Source organism: Oryzias latipes, chromosome 6 (assembly GCF_053564925.1).
Source record: "Oryzias latipes strain Hd-rR chromosome 6, Olatipes_Hd-rR_3.1".
NCBI classification, from domain to species: Eukaryota; Metazoa; Chordata; class Actinopteri; order Beloniformes; family Adrianichthyidae; genus Oryzias; species Oryzias latipes.
In genome coordinates, this window is record NC_136242.1 from 26610415 (window position 1) to 26631856 (window position 21442).

Here is a 21442-nt window from a genome sequence, read left to right on the forward strand (position 1 = left end):
AACATTTTTTTGATCTAGGCAGCTGCAAAGTTCACCCATCTTAATCAGATATGTTCCCAAATATCCCGAACATTTCCCTAAATGTGAAAACTAAGAAGTGAAAAAAAGGTCACTTCAGTAATTAACACATTTTTACATACTTTGATCTATGTGGAACTTTTTTTAAAGTGAATCTTTTTTTAGCTCCACATATTTCAAAATGATCACAACTATAAGAAAAACTTTTGCCTTTTGGACAACATCAACATTCATTTTGATTCTCTCTCTCAAAGAAAAGTATTTTCTGCCTTGACTTTGCTTGTTTTAACAGAATACATGTATATTTTGTTTTTTTGTCGACCAGTTTATTGGTCCAGCTGAGGTTGAAGGTACCAGGAAAATACGGTGGACGAGAACCTCCATTGCAGCAAAAATAAAGACAGCAACTTCAAACAAAAAAAGTAACTGCAAACAAAAAATGCAACTGTACAAACTCAAAAAGTCACTGCAAATATAAAAGATATGCTGTGAATAATAGCCGCCATCACAGCAAAAAAAAAAAAAAGAAAAATAACTGCAACCAAAAAGCGATCACATAAAAAAAGGTTGGGCAAAAACAAATATAGCAATGCAAACAAAAGAAAGCCACAATGCAAGTGAATCTACAACTTTTTTCTTTGGTTTGCATCGCTTTTTTTGTTTGCAGTTTTTTTTGTTTCGTTTTTGGTTGTTTTTTTTTAATGTGATGGCGGTTCTTGGCCACCGTAGGAAAGGGCCAAGATGAAAACCAAACAGGAAGTTCATCCATGTATTTTAGGAGGACATGTTGTGAGTGAAAGGATGCAGATGATTCTCCGTGGACCCTTAAAGGGTGCAGCTGAAAGATGAAGAAGATGAGTAAAAGTATTACTCTAATAGTATGCAGGCATGTTATATTTTAAAATGTATGTGAATTCTATTCTTACAACCAAATATGAACTGAAATTGAGCATTCTCAGGTCTGCACATGTGCACATTATTCCAAATAAGTAAAATGTAGGAGATAAATTAATTTATCTTGGAAAAATCAACCACTTGCTTTTAAGAAACATCTATATTTGGCAGAACTTTCTGGCTTTTGAAAATCTTTTAAAAGCATTTATTAAATCCGTCTTTGTTCTGTACTTAAGGACCATTGTCAGAAGCTATATGCAAACAGTTGAACATATGGTGGCTGTTTCCTTAGAATAAAACTCTTCAGAGGTTGACTCCATCGTCTTTAGTTTGTTTTCTCACAAGTCAATTAGCTCCAAAAAAAGGGAATAAAGACCTTTAAAATCCATAAAACACCATTACAGCATCATTTTGCACTCAGATAGTCTCTTATGAGTAATTTAGAGGTTTGATGAGTACATGTCCAGGTTTCTTTACATTTTAATGTTCGTCGGTGAGATAAAGCCTTCCGTTTGGGTCCATTCAGATGCACTTAAAGTGCTGTTCCTTTCAGTTTAATGAGCCAAACAAGGAATTATCTGCCTTTATATTCTGTCTGTGTTAGCAGAGGTCCTTCTACACAGCCAACTAAATGTTAATTATTGACAGCAAACCTCCCCTCTGCCAGAGTGATGGTGCGCTCACCCTCCATGCTGCATCCTGGGGCCATGCACGGCTGGAAATCCTGCGTGTGAGGACAGGGCACGCTCAGGTCAAGCTGTGCCTTCAGCATCCTCTGCCTCATCCTGCGGCCTTTGTCGCACGTGGCGCTGCTGCACGCCGACCAGGGAGACCAGGCCGAGTAGATGCACGTCTCGGGAGTGTCGTCTGAAAGGGAAAGATGGTGAAAAGGAGACATCTTAGTTCATTTTGTTAAGGCCGAAAGAAAAAAAAGCAAGGGACAGAAAAAGTTAGAGTCAAAGAGAAAAAAAAAACCTGGGTGAGCTTGACTCTTTAAGATAACATATAGTGACAAAGAAGGAGGGAGGGGAAGGTAAGAGGAGAGGTGGACTGATGTGTAAGTGAAACCTCTGAAGTGGACCGCCGGGAAAACACTAAATGGAAATCTGCCTCTGGTGTCATCTCTCACATAGAGGAGAAAGAAAGTAAAGACATGTAGTGGAAGAAAGGGATAAAAAAGGAAGCAGGGAAGAAGCTCATGACCGACTCTGGAAGACATTTATTAAGCAGCAGGAGATCCTTGTTAGGAATTCTGCTACGTGCGCAGAATCCTGCTCTTCAGTCGAAACATAAAACCTTTTGAGGCAAAGCATAAAAAGAGGAACCGCTTCTCCTGTCCAGCTGAGATCTGACTAAAGAAAATCCACAGATGACAATTTTAACATAGATTCTGAATCTGCAGATTTTAATTAAATATTTATCTGCAATTAAAACTTTTTTTTTTTACTTGACACAAACAACTGCGTGTTGCTGAGTAGATAAGAGACAGCGACAGACAACCGTGAGCCCTTCAAGTCTCAGCAGAAATGTTGATTTTGGTTTGTTCCATTTTTACTTCTGAAAAACGGAAGTTCTGATTAATTCATTTATTATATTTTTCTTTTTATTCACTCATTTATTTTTATTTATTCATTATGTTATTTTTTAATTTGTTTTTATTTTATCTATTCACTCACTTATTTTGTTTATTTATTTCAACTTCTGATTTTCAGATTTGAAAATAATCAGACTTATTATGGTTTTGACAGCTATGAAGACAAACATCTCACATGCATTTCTACAGAAACACAACGATCTGAGCCACAAAGTGCAAATTGTATTTGATGGTACAGAACTACATGCACACTGCTCTGCAGCAGCAGGGGTGTCAAATTTTTGCACAGCAGAAAGGTTGCAGGGATTTGCCAGGTGTTTAATCTGACTATCTGCACACCATTTTGATTCTTAGCTGAAACCTCTTGTGCCTTTAATGAGCAACAAGTGGGCCCTTAAGCATAATGAGGCACTCATACTTTTTTTTATCTTTGAAGCATCCATGTTACCAAGTCATGATTAGGTGCATCCATGTTGACAATTTTCCCTGATCTCTACGTGAAAATAACATTCAACTATTCATTCAAACAAAGTATTTGATATAAACAAAACAACTATGTGATCATTTTTTTCTCTTGTTATTACATTTAAAATCAAGTTTGTTATCATTTGGAAAAGATAAATCAAATTTTCATGAGGTTTGTAAGTCAAGTCAAGTCAAGTCAACTTTATTTATAAAGCGCTTTTAAAACAGCAGAAGCTGACCAAAGTGCTTAACAATGCAGAATAAAACAAAACAACAAACTAAAACAGAATAAAATCAATAAGAAATCGATACATTAAATAAAAATACATAAAACCAATAAAACCAATAAAAATAAATTTATAAAACCAATAAAAACATCAACTCATACTGAGTTAAAAGCCAGGGAGAAAAGGTGAGTTTTTAACTTGGATTTAAAATCATTCAGTGAACGGGCCTGCCTAACCTGCATAGGGAGTGCATTCCACAAGCTGGAGCCAGCAACAGCAACTGCTCTATCCCCTCTGAGTTTCCGCCGTGTCCTTGGCACATCTAGGAGCAGCTGGTCAGCTGATCTAAGTGAGCGGGAAGGGAAATGCAGGTGTAGCAGCTCAGAGAGGTAGGGCGGAGCCAGACCATTTAAAGACTTAAAAACAAATAAAAGAATTTTAAAACGAACTCTAAAATGGACAGGCAGCCAGTGGAGAGAAGCCAGAACTGGTGTAATATGCTCTCTCTTCCACGTTCCAGTTAACAAGCGTGCAGCAGCGTTCTGCACCAGCTGGAGACGGGACAAGGATGAGTGAGGGGTACCAAAGTAAAGGGAGTTACAGTAATCCAGCCGAGTTGTAACAAAGGCGTGGATTACTGTCTCAAAGTGCTTTCTTGATAAAAATGATTTGACTTTGGCAAGCTGCCTTAACTGAAAGAAGCTGGATCTCACCACTGAACTGATCTGCCTGTCCAAATTAAAACCAGTGTCCATCTTCACTCCTAAATTTGTGACTGTGGATTTCACCGATTGAGTGAGAGAGCCCAGAGCTATTGGGTGTGACTCACTGTTGCCACTGGGACCAAAGACAATCACCTCTGTCTTTTCCTCATTGAGGTGGAGAAAATTCAGAGCCATCCAGATTTTCAATTCCTCCAAGCACTTAATTAAAGGGCTGATGGAGTGGGCATCCTTCTTTGTTATTGGGACGTATATCTGGGTATCATCCGCATAGCAATGAAAAGCACAGTTATGCTTTCTAAGAATGGAACCCAGGGGGAGTAAGTAAAGGGAGAAAAGCAGAGGCCCAAGGACTGAACCCTGCGGGACCCCATACAGTAGAGGAGCAGAGGAAGATTGAACATTATTGAGGTTTACACAAAATGTTCTATCTTCTAGATATGACCTGAACCACTGCAGAGCAGTGCCACGGATGCCTACAAGTTGCTGTAACCGGGAGATCAAGATGTTGTGATCCAGTGTGTCGAAGGCAGCCGTAAGATCCAGTAGTACCAGAACCACATGGTCCCCAGCATCTGTAGCTAAGAGGATGTCGTTAAACACCCTAAGCAGAGCTGACTCGGTGCTGTGAAGAGATTTGAAGCCAGACTGGAAAACCTCAAGGTTGCCATTTTCATCTAAAAAATCCTTCAATTGAACATACACATTTTTTTCCAGAATCTTTGAGAGGAAAGGAATTTTAGAAATGTGTCTAAAATTGGACAGCACAGAGGGATCCAGGTTAGGCTTCTTTATCAATGGCTGTACTGTAGCATGTTTACAGTTTCTAGGAAACACACCAGAGGAAAGGCTGCCGTTTACAACAGCAAGAACTGCAGGTCCCAGAGTAGTGATAACCTCTTTAAATAATCGGGGTGGAATCGCATCAGAGGGGGAACCTGAGGGCTTCAGGTGTTTCACAGTCTCATATAAAACAGACAGAGTCACTGGTTCAAACTGGTCAAAGGTTACAGGGCAGGACACAACAACAGAGGGGTCAAATCCAGGTGGTGATATGAGGGCCCTGACATTATTCACCTTGTCCACAAAAAACCTAAGGAAGGTTTCACATGTCTCCAGCGTAGGTTGGACATAGACAGACTTGGGGGCGTTGAGAGCTGCATCTATGGTGCTAAACAGGACACGGGGCTTGTGTCGGTTTAACAGGATAACATTTGACAGATGCTCCCTTTTTGCCTCTTTTACAGTAGCCTGATAATGACACCAGCTGGCCTTCAACATCTGTAGTGACACCTGTAGCTTGTCCTTTTTAAACTTCCGTTCAGCTTTTCTGCACTCACGTCTAGCAGCACGAGTTACGTTGTTCAACCACGGCTCAGTTTTAACTTTTGGCTGCCTGGATTTAAGTGGAACCACTGCATCCAGTACTGTCAGGCAGGTGGAGTGTAACCAGGAGCTGAGCTCATCTGTACTAGAACATGTGGACTGAGGGATGACACTGGTTTGATTAAAAGAAGAAGAGAAAAGAGCTGCAGTGGAAGGTTTGATGATACGGACCCACCGAGCCGGAGCTGGAGGCCTACAGGGGCTACAGGGCAGAGTGATGTCAAATAAAACAGGCATATGATCTGAAAACACTGCATCGCATATCACCAGGTTAGAAACAGAGAGTCCATATGTTAGCACCAGATCAAGTGTGTGTCCACGTTCCTGCGTGGGTTCAGACACATGCTGAACAAGATTAAAAGAGTCAATAAGACTTAAAAAGTCCTTAGACATTGTATGGTCTGGACAGCACACATGTATATTAAAATCTCCAACAATAAGAACTCGGTCATATTTAAGCAGGATTTCAGCCAGCAGCCCAGAGAATTCATTTAAGAAGTCCTTGTTGTATTTTGGTGGACGATAAACCACTGCACACAGCACCGGTGGAGAGCAGCCCAGTTCAAAAAGTTCAAGTTCAAAGCTGGACAAAGAGACCAGCAGAGACGGAGGGAGACATTTATATGCAGATTTATAAATGGTGGCGATTGTAATGCATCTTTTTGCATATGTGGTAGTGAAAATTTCAGGGACCATAACAATACTATTACATATCAAACCTTTGCAACATGATTAAGATATGACTTAAGAACTGTGTCATTTTTAATTTAACTCTAGTAAGTACAGTGACTTGCAATTCAGTACAAAATTGGCCATGCTTAAACTACTTACAACAAAAAATATGGGTAACACTTTATATTAAGATTCCTTAACAAGCTTTGTTAACACATTAACAAGCATTATAAATGAATGTATAGGGTGTTAGTAAGACATTTATTAGTACAATAAGTCTAATAAGGTTTATTAAATTACTTAGTTAACACATTTACAAGCATTATTATTAGGATGTTTTCAAGATGCTAATGATGCATTTACTGATATTATAGGTGCTTAACAAATGTGTCAGTGTTAATAAGCTTAATAAGATTTATTAACAACCTTTGTTAACAAATTAAGAACTATTATTATTGTTTGGGGTTCTAGTAAGATATTTATTAGCATTATAGACGCCTGACACAAGCCGAAGTGTTCATAAGTTTAATAAGTTTTATTAACTAACTTAACAAATTATTTGGCTTTATTAATGTGTCAGATGCTAGTAAGATACTTATTAGCATTATAGATGTCTTGCAAATACCTGAAAGTGTTAATAAGATATATTAACATCTAAGGTCAGACCATTGTCTTCTAAATCCATATTACTAAACTGCTTATAATCTTTACAAATGTATTAATTAACTTTGTTAAAAGTTTATTAATTGTTTTGCAGCACCTCATCTAAAGTGTGGACGTTTTTTAGCACAAACAACCACAAAGCATAAGATTGTAAAAAGAACTTTATGACATTAAAACAGACTAAACATACACAAATCGTTCTGTAAAAGATATATAATAATTTAATTCAGACAAATAATTTTTTTTTAAAAACATATATACTGGTGTTGGATGACTAGCATCATAGCTATAAGGATAAAGTATTAGCATCTCCTGAGTGAAACATTCATTGCAAATCCCATCACCAGGAGACAATTCTCTGCATTCAATGCCAACTGCATTAAACCACTGTTGCCTTGCTACAAAGTCCACAAGAAAGTTGCACAAGCCAGTAATTTTTGAAGAACGACGACAATAAACCTACAGGAGCCATGCTAAAGCTGACAGATTCATTAGCCAATGGTGACATTGGTTAACCTGCCCATCTTTGATTCATAGATGGGCAGGTTAGCGTGTTAGCTTTAGCATGGCTCCTGTAGGTTTATTGTCGTCGTTCTTCAAAAATTACTGGCTTGTGCAACTTTCTTGTGGACTTTGTAGCAAGGCAACAGTGGTTTAATGCAGTTGGCATTGAATGCAGAGAATTGTCTCCTGGTGATGGGATTTGCAATGAATGTTTCACTCAGGAGATGCTAATACTTTATCCTTATAGCTATGATGCTAGTCATCCAACACCAGTATATATGTTTTTAAAAAAAAATTATTTGTCTGAATTAAATTATTATATATCTTTTACAGAACGATTTGTGTATGTTTAGTCTGTTTTAATGTCATAAAGTTCTTTTTACAATCTTATGCTTTGTGGTTGTTTGTGCTAAAAAACGTCCACACTTTAGATGAGGTGCTGCAAAACAATTAATAAACTTTTAACAAAGTTAATTAATACATTTGTAAAGATTATAAGCAGTTTAGTAATATGGATTTAGAAGACAATGGTCTGACCTTAGATGTTAATATATCTTATTAACACTTTCAGGTATTTGCAAGACATCTATAATGCTAATAAGTATCTTACTAGCATCTGACACATTAATAAAGCCAAATAATTTGTTAAGTTAGTTAATAAAACTTATTAAACTTATGAACACTTCGGCTTGTGTCAGGCGTCTATAATGCTAATAAATATCTTACTAGAACCCCAAACAATAATAATAGTTCTTAATTTGTTAACAAAGGTTGTTAATAAATCTTATTAAGCTTATTAACACTGACACATTTGTTAAGCACCTATAATATCAGTAAATGCATCATTAGCATCTTGAAAACATCCTAATAATAATGCTTGTAAATGTGTTAACTAAGTAATTTAATAAACCTTATTAGACTTATTGTACTAATAAACGTCTTACTAACACCCTATACATTCATTTATAATGCTTGTTAATGTGTTAACAGAGCTTGTTAAGGAATCTTAATATAAAGTGTTACCAAAATATGTTCCTAATACCTGTTTTCTGTGCCTAAAATAACTATTTGCAGCCATCTTATCAATATTTGTAAAATAGTTTCCGTACATTTATCCATAAATATTTAGGAAACTTGCCGTGCTCTGCCTGCTACTGCACAGACATGCATCACAATAAGAAAAACTGATAAAAAAAGAAAAAGAAAAGAAAAATTGATAAATATTTAAATATTCACCTGATGGCTGAAGCTCTGAGCAATCCGTGCACTGCGTGATGCACATGCGGGTTATTTCATGTGCAAAAACAGAAATGGCTTTTTTTCGTCTGTTGCAGTGATCTACACAACTTTTACTGGGATGACTGTAAGGCAAACTTCACAAAGTTTCAACGATCAAGGCTTGGTTGAAGTTAGAACAGCAAGAAAGCAGGGCAGGTCACCAACTCCTGGCCCCTTCTCCTCACCACCACCAAGATTTGTTCATGTTTAACTGGGTGCAGATGTTTGTTTCAACCAAATCTGTTAAGGAGGAATATCGCTGTTGATGTGCTGCCCTGCAAATTATTTGATATTGCAAAGATTAAAAAACTTGTTTTAACTTCTCTTTGCTCTAAACCTTTCCAAGCTTTTCTCAAAATCAGCAAAGTTGAAATGTTTTTGTCTCATTAATGGACAAAAAGAAAGGAAATTCTCATTAAAATGACCCAAAATTAGTAATCTCCAAGATGTTCATTTAAGACTCAAATACCTCAAATTGCTTGATATAAGAAATGTATGTAAGACCTCTAAAGACATTATTTTGGAAAACAAAATTTAGATTAATTTCTGAAAATAAGTGCTAGTTTTAGATTTTATGTGGATTTATTAAAGTGGGCCAACTTGTACTAAGACTGTTTTTTTTTATTTTGTTCATGTTTTGCTCTAAAATGAGACATTTCTACTTATTACATTATTTTTTTGTAATCAAAATGAACCACATAGGTACATAAAATATAGTAAGCAATTCTACGAAAAAGCTTTGTAAGCTTATTTTTCTCCTTATGCATGCTTGTGTGGAGCTACTAGCATCTAGATTTTAATATCTTATTTTAAGATTTCTTGTAAAGTAATACATTTCTATATGACAGATAATTTTACTATTTTCTTCTTAAGATTAGTGTTCTCTTCCTATTTCTAGGCCACCTATTCATGCAGGGTGTGTGCAAGGACCAAAAACTGAAATATACTGTGAAAAAATGTGCTAATCTCTTTTGCATCAACAAAAAAATAAATTACCGTATTATAAAGACTATCACAATGTCAAGTGGGGCAAATTTGGGCAGAACAGATTTTTAGATAAGCAAAGACACATGGTGTTCGTTTTTTTCAGTAGTGATTGTGGCCTTGAGTTCTTGTTTACATCTGGCACAGTGTGTTTGTATGTTTGAAATCAAGTTCTAAGCTACAAAAAAAGAAAAAAAAAACATGTAGGTTAAATGTAGGTTTTGTGAGGATTCTTTTTCATTTTTATTATTTTCCATTGACAGTGTGTAATAGCTTAAATTTAGAACTATTCCTAAATTAGGGAATACAGGGTTTAAATGGGAAAAAAGCAGACATTTTGATGTTCAGTGAACTTATAGCAATAATTTATAGCATCATAGTTTCCCAAGAAGAAAATGATTGGGTTCTACTAGACAGGATGAACAATGATGTCACTGAAGGCCTGGATGCAAATGTTCAGCCCATCACTGAATTTCTTAGTGCATTAACTACAATTAGTTGCATCTAAAAATATTCTCCAAATACAACAAACTAAAAAAGCAAAAACCGAATATTTTCAAATAAAGATTGAATTTAAATAATCCTAACTCAGTTCTCAAAGTGAAGTGTTTGTGTTTGCATGTATACTTTTACTGTACCTTCCTCCTTCTCCTCCTGTCCAATATCAGCAACAATGTCATCTATGTTGTCTGGGACCACATTACACTGTTCTCCCTAAGGACAGAAAGAAAGTGGGGTCACATGCATGAAAGATGTTGAAAAACCTCATCCCAAAGCAATTTTAAAATCTTGAACCACATCAGGAAACAATAGCTTCTTGTGTGCCTCCATCAAAGCATTCCCTTTCAATTTATATATTCCATTCCTCTCCAATTTTCGGAGGATTCATGTTTCTAATAAAGGTTATTTGTCATTTGTACATTTAAAATTAAATAATTGCTAACATAAAAGCATATTTGGTCATTTCAAGGTTTAATTATGGCCCGCAGCAGCAGTCAGTGACTGCAAGGACCATATTGTTTTCGCAGTTGGAACAACTTTGCCGCCTTTCAGTGACCCCCGCCGCATGCTCAAAAAGTCACAAAAATGTGCACACACCTGGGATGAATTGCAAATGAATTTTCCACAAAGTCAACGTCACCCCCCCAAAGACGATGACATCACGGTCAGCGATCCCGTCAAAAAAATTAATGGGCCGAAACTCGCGTACGGGGCCGAACATAATGTACTTCGAAATACAGTTGCGAAACCAAAACACACATGTTGGGGATATCCCAAAGAAGTTTTGAAATCATTATGGGACGGCCACACGACCTACAGCTTGGTGGCCATTTTGTGGCGAACTCTGAGAATTGGCGATTTTTGTGTTTTCCCACGATATGGGAAAACAACACTTTTGTTTGAGCGATTTTCACTCTATTGCACACACTTGCTGCCAGCTCCAGTCTACAAACACCACAGAAGTGTCGTTGACCTTTGACCTTGGTAAAAAGCCGCCAACCTGCATTTTTTAAAAAAAAGCCCCTTTAGCGCCACATACAAACGTAAACTCGTCCTAGGGATTTTTTGCCATTGTTTCGTAACTTCTCAGGCCTCCATAGCAAGGTGATGTGGACAAAATGTTGGAATTAGAAGTTGTATATTTTGAACGGCGTGCGCATGGCGAATTTGCAACCGTTGCCATCTTAGCTAGCTCGCATATTCCGTCAATCTGTTTGTCATCCAAACAACCAAAACATCAAATGGTCGCTATGGAGATAAAATCAACATAAAAGCCACCATTTTGAAGAAAGTGTTTTTCAACTTAAAAAACATAGGTTTCCCCAATGGAGCAATGTGTTTTTCACAGTCAGTTGATGATGCTAATCGCTATGCTAGAACTTTTATTCACATTAGCATAGCTAACATAGTTAGCGTAATTAGCGTTTTGAGCAACGATTTTTTTCTTAGACAGTTAATGATGCTGATCGCAATGCTAGCACTTTTAGCCACATTAGCATAGCTAGCATAGTAAGCATTATTAGCCAATGCAGCTTTGACTAGCCTTGATCAAAGGTGGGCGGTAAGGGCGGTGAGGGCGGGGTGGTGCGTAGAGTCGGGCTTGGATGGCGGGTCGCGTCTGCGGGCCATACAATGCCGCTTGTGGCTTTAATTTCTTTTGGTATCTAAGATATTTACCTTTCTGGCAATACGTTCCACCACTACCCGGGCCAAGGGTGATATTGGGCCCCCTTGAGGATCGTAGAAAGGACTCTGAGGGTGGTCAAAGCTGGTCAAGGGTCTGATTTTGTCTTGAGGAATGGTGGGCTTGTTTGGGGACTGAAAGAGATCAAACACGGATATCCCAAAATTATTTCATGCCACCCATTCAGTTTCAAAACTCACATTATTCACATGCAACGTCACATGGATGCTGGAACTTACTCAGCTACTGAAAGGCTAAGGCATGGTACACACTAAACAGTTTAGATGTTTGGTAAAATGCTGGACTGCTATGGACTGTCAGTCACACCAAAGTGACAATTTAGAGTCACCAGTTGACCTATGAAACATGTTTTTGGACTGATGGAGGAAGCCAGAGTGCCCAGAGAAAACCCACAAATGCATGGGCAGAGCATGCATTCAAGTTAGGTGAGAGGGCTAAACGCTACACCTAGCCCAGCCAATTATTTCATACCAAAAGTTGTAAAATGTGAAACCATACAAGCAACAAAAATAAGATTTATCATATTCATTATTTTACCAGTATTTATTATCATTGCGACCCAACATATTCTTTTTGTAATGTTTGAAAGAAATAAGACGTTTAAGAAATAATTATTCTAAAACTAACTTTAAAGGCCTACACCATGCAAAATAATTTATTGAAACTTTTGAGTGTATAATAATGTTCATTCCTCACAAAAACAAACCCCAAAGTGGTATTTTGATCTGTTCAAGCATTTCTGAGTATTCCTCTAAAAACCTGGGCTCTGAGCATCAGCCCCTCCCAATCTACGAAAACAAGCGGGTTTTCACAAGTTGACGTAGACCAGTGAGAACAGCCCCTTCCAGGAAGAGTCAGCGCTGCCAGCTCTAACACACACCCACACTTTCTCCGTGGAGCTAGCGGTGTTCGGCAATAACTCTTTCCTCTCACATGCACAATATGCACATCCCTCTTTGCAAAAGTTTGGATGTTGTTTGTTTTCCTGGGCGAGATGCAGACACACTGCCAAGGCCGGATCTAGGTTGACATTATGAAATGGGCGGCACCCACTCGTAGCGAAAGCCGTTGCCTCAGAGACCAAGTCGTCTTACTTCTGGGTAGGAAGATAGATTGCGAAAATGACCAATACTTAATAAAAAAACGTGTTCTTTAGTGTGCTATAGGTAATTATTGTTATTATCATATGCAGTACATGGATATTGTTTACTATAAAAGTCTTAGGAATAGCATTTTATAGGCCTTTTAATCAGCAATAGCTGTTTATGGGAGTTGGGGTAACCCTTGAGAACTGGACTGTCCTTCCTTTTGCTTTTAATTGTGACTTGATACTGAATTAATTCCATAACCCCTTGTTATCCCTTTTCCTATTGGAATACAGCAATGTGCTGAGATGCAACACTTCACTCTAATACTTAGTGGTCCAAAGCCGACTTAAAAAGCTGTTTTTCTCCGTGTTGGAATTAGCTTACATAGACTGCGTGGACGATCGATTTATGGTACGCAAAAGAGTGTTGTGTTATTTAGGTGCCGCCGGTGGTAACTCCAATGTTAAAGAGTTAAGGCCCATTACAGTCACAGTCCCATTCAACAAAACACACACACAATTACACACTGATGGTGGCTCTGTTGCCAAACACTGGCGCCAACCCATAACCACCAGAAGTAATTGGGACTTTTAGTGTTTTACCCAAGGACATTTCAACACATGGGTGGGTAAGGCGGGAACCGAACTTGTGATCTTTCAATCAGAGGTCAACTGCGCTACCTCTGCACCACAGCCTCAAAAAGTATAGTTGCATCCATCAAACTCTTATCAGTTAATTATACTGCCTTAGGTTATCTTATTGAAGATATTGTGTTAGCAGCAGCAGTGATAAGATCACTGCTGAGGTTACGCTTACCAAAACAATATCTTTGTACATCCCAGTTAAGCTTGGGGCTACGGAAGCCCTTCACCGTTCTGTCATTTCCCTACAGATGCCGAAGAGTCTCACTGTGCATTTAAAACTGAATTTACACTGACAACTCTTTAACTGGCTGGAGGAAAGTCACATGAGTGTATATATGAATGCTACGGGTAAAGATCAGGTCATGCTTGAAAGGTGGGGCTGCTGTCGCTGTCCTACACATCACAGTTCAAATTATACAGACAGTGTTAAAGGAGGTTCGAGTCCCAGAGGAAAACATCTGCTCCTCAATATCGAGTTTAAAATATGCCTCGAGGAGGAATGTCTTCCACAGAGGAGCATTTGATGGCATTGAAAGGCCACCAAATGCAAAATTAAGGACAGCAATGTTCTTTGTGGCAAACCAACATTCATTTAAGAGTCATGTAGAAAATGAGAGTTTTCTAGTTTATAAGGGAAGGAACAAAAGAGTAATTTAAAGCAGATCCAGTGAAAACAGTATGTCGGATTTTCATATGGTCATGAAATAAAACAAGGGACTGATCGTGTTTTCTTCTGCTAAATGCAGATTTTAAAATTGGAAAAATTCCACTTAGCGTAATTTTGTAATAGCACAAAAACAAACAATAGTTTACAAAACACAACAGTAAGTCATGCAACAAAATGTTGTAGCTCCCCTCCACGAGTGACAGGACTTTCTTTAAAGTGACTGCTAGATTTACAATAATACACATTTATGTATAGGTGGTTATTTTGCTATTGTTTATATTCATCTTCAAATATGTCAACATTGCAGAGTGTTATACTTTGGTACTGACCAGTTTGAAGGTCTGGGGAAAGCAGCTGTGTCTGAATCTAGTTGTTCTGGGGTAGAACTCAATAGAAAAGAACCTTAGGGTGCTCAACAACCCACTCCAATCATCTTTTGAGCGTGTGTTCCCAGCAGGTTTATTTTTTAAGTATGTTTATGGAGTTTGTAGGCAAACCCTGGTCTGGTGTGACTGACAGGGCAACTCGAATCATGACCAAAACAGCATAAAAACCAAACTAAGCAACCTGACAACATGTGTCTTTTATATTAAGCACCTTGTGTTCTATACATGTTGATACAAATAAAGTAACTGATCAATACTGCAGTAAAAAAGCGGTAACTTTTTCCTTATTTTGAATAAGGCGACTAAAAACCCAACAACACAGGCGGAATGGTTAAATTAGAGCTGTATACAAAACCATTTTTTTGTTTGTCTCGTAATAATGGCACTAAAATGTCTAATCTTCTGACAGATCTTGATGCAATATTTTTCGGCTGCTCTAGTTACTGTAGATCTGAATATGAAACAATGTAAAGATAATTCCCCCGGCAGAAAATTGCTTGCATGCTGAGCACTGAACCGGACAGCTTTATCTATTAATTATTGATAAGATGCAAAGCTGCTGCCATATTCCACTTATTGTCCCATGTTTCCTTCCACTTCCCATCTCATCTCCTGCTTATCTATACAGCAATGTCTAAAAAGCAGGTGCATCACTTTTCAAGATCAATGGTAAAAAAAAATGTGTTGATATACGAAAAATTGATCAGTGCGCTGAATATCATACATTTTTATCCCCTGAATGAAAAGGTGAAAAAGGTAGATTATAGTTGAAGAATTCTATTCCATGATAGCAAAAAAATTGAAGACGTGTAAGATTTACCTACATCAGGAGGTAAAAAAATTCAGTCATCCTCTCTACATTTGAATTCCAAATGCTCATGCCGACACAGGACAATGAAGCAAATGCTGTGAGTGTTGCTGTCACTAAGAGGTTTTTATGATGCGTCAGAGGCTCCCATTAAGCCACATGCAGCCATGGTGTCACAGCCAGAATGGAAAGAGATATGGTTTTATGCAAGCGAGGGTTTTGAAAAGTATTTACCATCTTCTCTCTGCAGGATAAGCTCTTTGCCTATTCATGAGCATGTAAAGCATAAATAAATTGCTCTACTTGACAAGTTTACTGAAGAGACTAAAATGGTCTCAGACTCAGTTTAACCCAGGATAATAATTTTGTATACCATTATCAGGATTCTTCTTTTTTCTCTAGAATTAGAAAAAAAAAAACATTACCGGCATACACACCTTCAACTTTTTCTCTGAGGCAGCAAAAGTCATCGAAGCTTCGTGATTTGACCGCGAAAATTAGTGTTTATAACAAAACCCCACGTGAACATGAAGATTTACTGAATCTAATTGTAAATTTTGCACAAAAATTGAACAGTAATGGTAATACAAAATGCACCACCTGCATCTTTTGGACTCAGAAGGCGTTCATGAAGATCTCAAAATCAAACCCTTTTTATTATTTAAATCTATCTAATGAATCGTTTATTTACTTGTAATAAATATTTGAAACTACGTTATATTTGCAATGGTGCCTGTCAGAAAACTGTCCAAAAAAATTCATCTTTTTGCTCGTGTGCTTCGACCACTCCAGGGCTTCTTTTCTAAACCAACTTTTATAAACAAGGCGTAAATGTAAAAATGCTAAAAGTATCAAGTTCATTACTCTAGTCTGACATTAAAAAAAATGCTGCTATAGCAGCACTCCAAGTGTACTTGACTTCGTACCGAAAACCAAAAGCCTGGGAGCAAGACGGGTGACAGAAAAGAACAGAACTCTGGTTCAGTCTGGCAGCAGCACACCTCAATATATTTAGGGGGGAAAAAAATAATAACTTATCTTTGAGACACAATACACAAAGGTCTGTTTTATTATAAATACAAGTCCAAGATGCAAATTATCCCAAATTCCGGCCATTGACTTCAATGCGACTCATCGTTCCAATTTGTGGAAAATGTCTAGAATTAATAATAAAAATTCCTCTGATTTTGAATCAAAAGGTAGGCATCTACTGTCCAAGGTATACAATGTCATAAGGGTGAGTTAAACAAATTGTGTAAATCATTTATTTTCTTTTCATGTTATAGATCCAGATGACATTTCTTCATATTTACTTTTTAATATATTTTAGTGAAACCAAGAACACATTTCAAAATTCATCATTGTGCGGTCAGTTTTTTGTGTTTTCTGAAAAAAAGAGATCATCATCATTTAAGGATAATGTTTTGCCCCAGTCCGTCAGCTTAGTTACTTTTGGGAAAAAAAGAAAAACCTTTGACATAAAATTTAAGCACAGTTTACAGGTTGAAAAAAAAATTTTGTAAAGGGTTTTACATTTTTTTTGTCTTGTTAACCTTAGAAATTAACATAAAAGCTAAATACAGGATTTTAATTATGTTTACAAAAGGTTGTTTCTTAACACGATTTTAACACGCGATAGAAAATGTTGGCATATTTTTTGAGTGATGTGTTCAAACACTATCAAGTTGATGGCTTTACACCCATGAAGGCAGAATGACATGATAAAAATGACCTATAATGTGCTGCTGGAGTTAAATTACCATATGTAATAAGTTGCGATTTTTTAAATATTTTTGCCAGCGGTGTGACTTATGCTCTGGAGCAACCAAATAGGCTCATATGTTTATTATTTTTCCACTAACAATCGGTTGCTTTTTAGAGATAGTTTCCTGCTGACAAACAGACATGAATTTGACATGCGGCAGAAAACTGGTAGCAGACGCGAGTTTGCCGCATGAATTGAACTTGGTGTGATCCGAACAATGCAACTTCTTCCCCCGGAGCAAATTATATATGTTTTTTTGTTCTTTTTTATGTATTTTTTGCAACAGTTGATGCTTAGTCATTAGTGTTGTTGAAAACCATTAAAAACATTTATCACTTAAAATTCTTAGCAGCAAAAAAGGTATAAGAAGCTTCCAACCATGTTATTGTAGCTGAAAAAGCCCCAAAAAGAGGAAAGTCAGAATACCTCATATGTGACGCCGCTATCTGTGCCTGCATCCCATGGTATGAGGTCGGCTACGAGCCTCTGAATCCAGCCACAGTCCTTGGTGCAGAGATCCTCTCCAGACAACCCGACGTTCCAGTCTGGGCTTGGCCCGAGCATAGTGAGGAAGGACATGAGGTGGCGTGCTCGGTCCACCGAGAACTCAGCTGATGGCGCCGCTCGTCTGATTTCAGCCGCGAGGGGAGAAAAATTGAAAATTAAAAAGAATTTCCCGTGACGGTTTTTACATGCAAAACAGCCAGTTGAGATGTCATGACCTCTGACATTCAGAGGAATGCTAATTACCGAATAATTGAAGCTCTAAAATATCCAATCAGCAGCAGAAAATTGCTCATCATGAAGCATTCTCTTTGCATGTTTCTGTAATAACACATTCTGACAACGGTAACGAGGTAATTTCAAGTTTATTTGTCTTTATCTTTGTCATCAAATCCGAATCCAAACATAAGTAAAACTTTGCAAAAGCAAACGGAGCACGACGACATCCACTTCCACTCCCTTTTAAACAATATTGAATTTTATGTCTAATTATCCCAAGTTTGATACGTCATTGTATGAATGTATAACGGATGATTGTAATGTTTTTGTGTATTATTCTTGTTTGATTGCTTGAAATAAGCTATTTCACATATAAAAGAATCAAATCAAATGATGGCCCATACCTACTCTGAGCGTTCGAAGGCACTCATTAGCAAAAATAGCAGCATCACAATATATCACAAATGACAGACAATGCTTGAAGCACTAATTAAACAGACGTGGTAAAAAGATACACTGCAACGGTGTGTTTCTTCGTTCCAGTGCAAGCTTTAGGGCAGGAATTATGATACGTTTCTAATCGCTCTTGAGCTAATTCCAGAGAGTGCCCAGGATGCCAGAGGGTGCAACTCCTTAGACAAGAATGTTCTTAGAGCTACATAAACCAAGCCATTGTTAAAAAATATTCAGTTATTTATATTCATGCATTCTAACAACATTTGAATTGTAACACATCATTGATTGTGCCACAGCTGATACTTTCCCAACTTTTGAAATTAGCACATAAAAGATTTAATACTTGTTTCGAGGCAGAATGAATTCATCTGTTTCCACCAAAAGATTTGAAACTGTTAAAGTCCCACTCTGATAATCTTTTCACATATTTCAAAGCGTTCCCAGTGGTCTTTTAATTATGATTGTGACGTTTTTAGCCAAAAATGAGACCAATGTCGTTTTCTGAAGAGCAGCAGTACGGTAGTTTATAAAAGTTTCCTTCAAAGTTGTGGGAGGGACAGTTGGCCATGGAGCAACCCCGCCCCCCTTCCCCTCCCCTTTGCTAACAGCTCGGAGCAGGGAGCCATGAAAGTGAGCTAACATGTCAAAAACACTAAAAACATGATTTTCATCAGATTGGGTCTTCAAGATGTATAGATTCATTACTTTTGTTTATTTTAGCAAAGTTTCCATTCCTTTTCATATTTAAGAAAAAGTTCCAACTCAAAGTACAAACATATAAATATGTGACACTGCAACACTTACAGGTTAAGCGGCTGCCACGCCGGCCACTGAGCCTTGGTTTTTATAACAGTCAGGACGTCGTCTCCCTGAAAAGAGACACAGCGCCAGTGAGTGAGCTTTTGTAAAAGCAATTTACCTTTAAATGGATGTCTATAAAAGGAGCAAAAAGGGGCCACTGTCGAGGTAAAGGCCTTAATTGACAAAGTGACACGACTGAGGGTGAGTACTCCCATCTAAGGATGGAAAAGTGTATTTGGTTTTGCAGAGGCTGAACAAAACGTCTCTTTTATCACAGCAAAATTGCTCTATGCTGTTTTTATAATAGCTGTGTGTTATTTCAGAGAAAACCTCACTTTGTGCTCCATGCAGCCCCAGTCTGTCTGTAGCATTACAGCCACTTTATGGACCATAAAACACATTATGTGCCATAACGCAGCCCATCCATTTATTCAGGAAAAACAAAAACGGACCAACGACAGGTGTAGAGTGACGCAACAGTTCATTAGAAATTAATTAGAGAGCCCAAATTATCATTAAGGGTTAAACTAAAACAGTTTTTTTTTCCATTTCATAAACTCTTAAGTAAACAAATGACAAAAACCAGTCAGTCTAAAGCAGGAGTATTATTTATTTATTTATTTTTGCGTTTGAAGGTAAGCGGCACCTTGAAAGGTTTCTTTCCTCCCTGAGGTGGTGTGAGGAAAACAAGTATGCTGAAGTTTGAGAGCATGTGATGATTTTTGCGTTTTCAAATTCACAGGTGAGGGTTTTTGTCTCCTAGACAAACCTCGAGCTTCGTTTCTCCTTTGAGATCTAGACAGGATACCACACTCAAAACCCCAACACATCAGTCAAGGAGATGAGGAAAAACTTTAAAAGAAACTGTAAGGACAGGTTTCAAAAAATGATGAAGCTATTCATAAAGAAAAACGTATGAAGAGAGCAACCCCTGCCAAAAAAGATTTACTTCTATCATGAAACAACCAGGATAACTGCTATAAGTACATTTTCTTTAATTTTATTAAAGCGACGTAGAAATGAGATTTCATGAAAGCCATCTGGATTTATTGACATAAACTAGTTTGTGTCGTTTAGGAAAAGCTCTGTTTATCATTCTCTTAATGAGCCACATTCTCAGCTTCCCATGTGTCGCATTTTTTTACTGTCAAAAGTGCATTTTTTTTTAAAGAGAAAAGAAAATAAAAAAGAAGAGAAAAAAGGAAAGAAAAACAAAACGAAAAGAGACTAAAAGAAAAAAAGTGTATCCATCTTCCATATTTTAGTGCCATCAGTTCTGCACTTTTATGGATCAGAACCTTATTTAGCCAGCTGCACTAATAGTTAAACTACTGTGTCTATGTTTGCTTGCAATATTGCGTCAAATCTTAAGATTTGACACAATATAATATAATTATATGATAATATAAAATTATATAATAATATAAGAAAACATAAAAATATGATGTCATTTCATGACTAAAGAAGCTTTGTTTAAAAACTGGAAAACAACGCTGTGCATCATGTTACTGCTTTGCAGATATTTCATACTTTGTCACAATTTGTTGGTAAGACCATTAAATGTCATACAGCTGGTAGAAAAGCTTCAAAAATAGAGGAGATATTATGAGTTGTTTTATTCGTTAGGGAGATTAAAATAATCGTTTGTTTCTTTAGTAAAACAAGGTCTTAAAATTGAGACATTAAAAGATCAAAACTTTTTACTGAAAAAAAATATTTCACACAATAGTTCAGCAAACATTTTGAAATATTTAGCTGATGTTAGTAAAAATCTTCATTTGCTTCAGTTTGCTGTATTAAAATGCAAAACATAATTAAACTGCAGTTTGACTATCTGGCCTTTTTCTTAATTTCACAAACATTTTTGAGATGTTTTTTTTAGAAATTCAGTGTTTTGCTTTCATTAGGCTTAAATCAAACAACCCAACAGACGTGCACGGTTTACGCCAGGCCTCAGTGAATAACACAAGATGCCGCAATCAGATGCAAATCTCTCTGTAATGGCCTTGTTTGTTTGCTGTAATTATCGTAATAACACAAAATGACACCTATGTCTAAAAGCAAGAAAACAGGAGAGGCAGAGGAGTCAGAAGCAGGGGAGGAAGAGGAGATGCACATTAAAGTGCAGAAAGAGATGAGGAGGGCAGGAAGAGATGGAGGATTACAGTATAATGCATCTGAAACAAACAAGAACGGCCAAGAGAGATGAAAGAAAGGCCAGTTCAGGAGTGGACAATTAAAATGAAGTGGACTGGGAGGGAACAAAGACGTGAGAAGGTTTGGAGAGAAAGTGAAAAGACAACAATTAGAGAAGGAGCAAAAGTAGGAAGATTAAAAAGAGAAGAATCCCACATATTCCTTTCATTTAATATCACCCTACGTTCTTGCTGTCCTCCTTCGCATAACACCTTCCTCCATTTCTGCAGACAGTTTGATGATTTCAATCACTGGGTTGTTTTTTCAGGGCTTACAGAGAAAAATAAAAGAAAAA

General features: G+C 37.3%; 1 protein-coding gene across 1 annotated transcript in view; it reads right to left on the reverse strand.

Annotated features, from left to right (window-relative positions):
- Positions 1-21442, reverse strand: part of LOC101161803 (spondin-1) — a 111672-nt gene that overhangs the window by 13580 nt on the left and 76650 nt on the right. Inside the window, exons 7-11 of the mRNA XM_023955942.2 lie at positions 18955-19019; positions 17398-17599; positions 11586-11726; positions 10046-10121; positions 1597-1779 (exon numbers count right to left, since the gene is read on the reverse strand). Coding sequence (XP_023811710.1) covers positions 1597-1779; positions 10046-10121; positions 11586-11726; positions 17398-17599; positions 18955-19019 — 667 coding nt within the window. The remainder of the gene's footprint in view (positions 1-1596; positions 1780-10045; positions 10122-11585; positions 11727-17397; positions 17600-18954; positions 19020-21442) is intronic.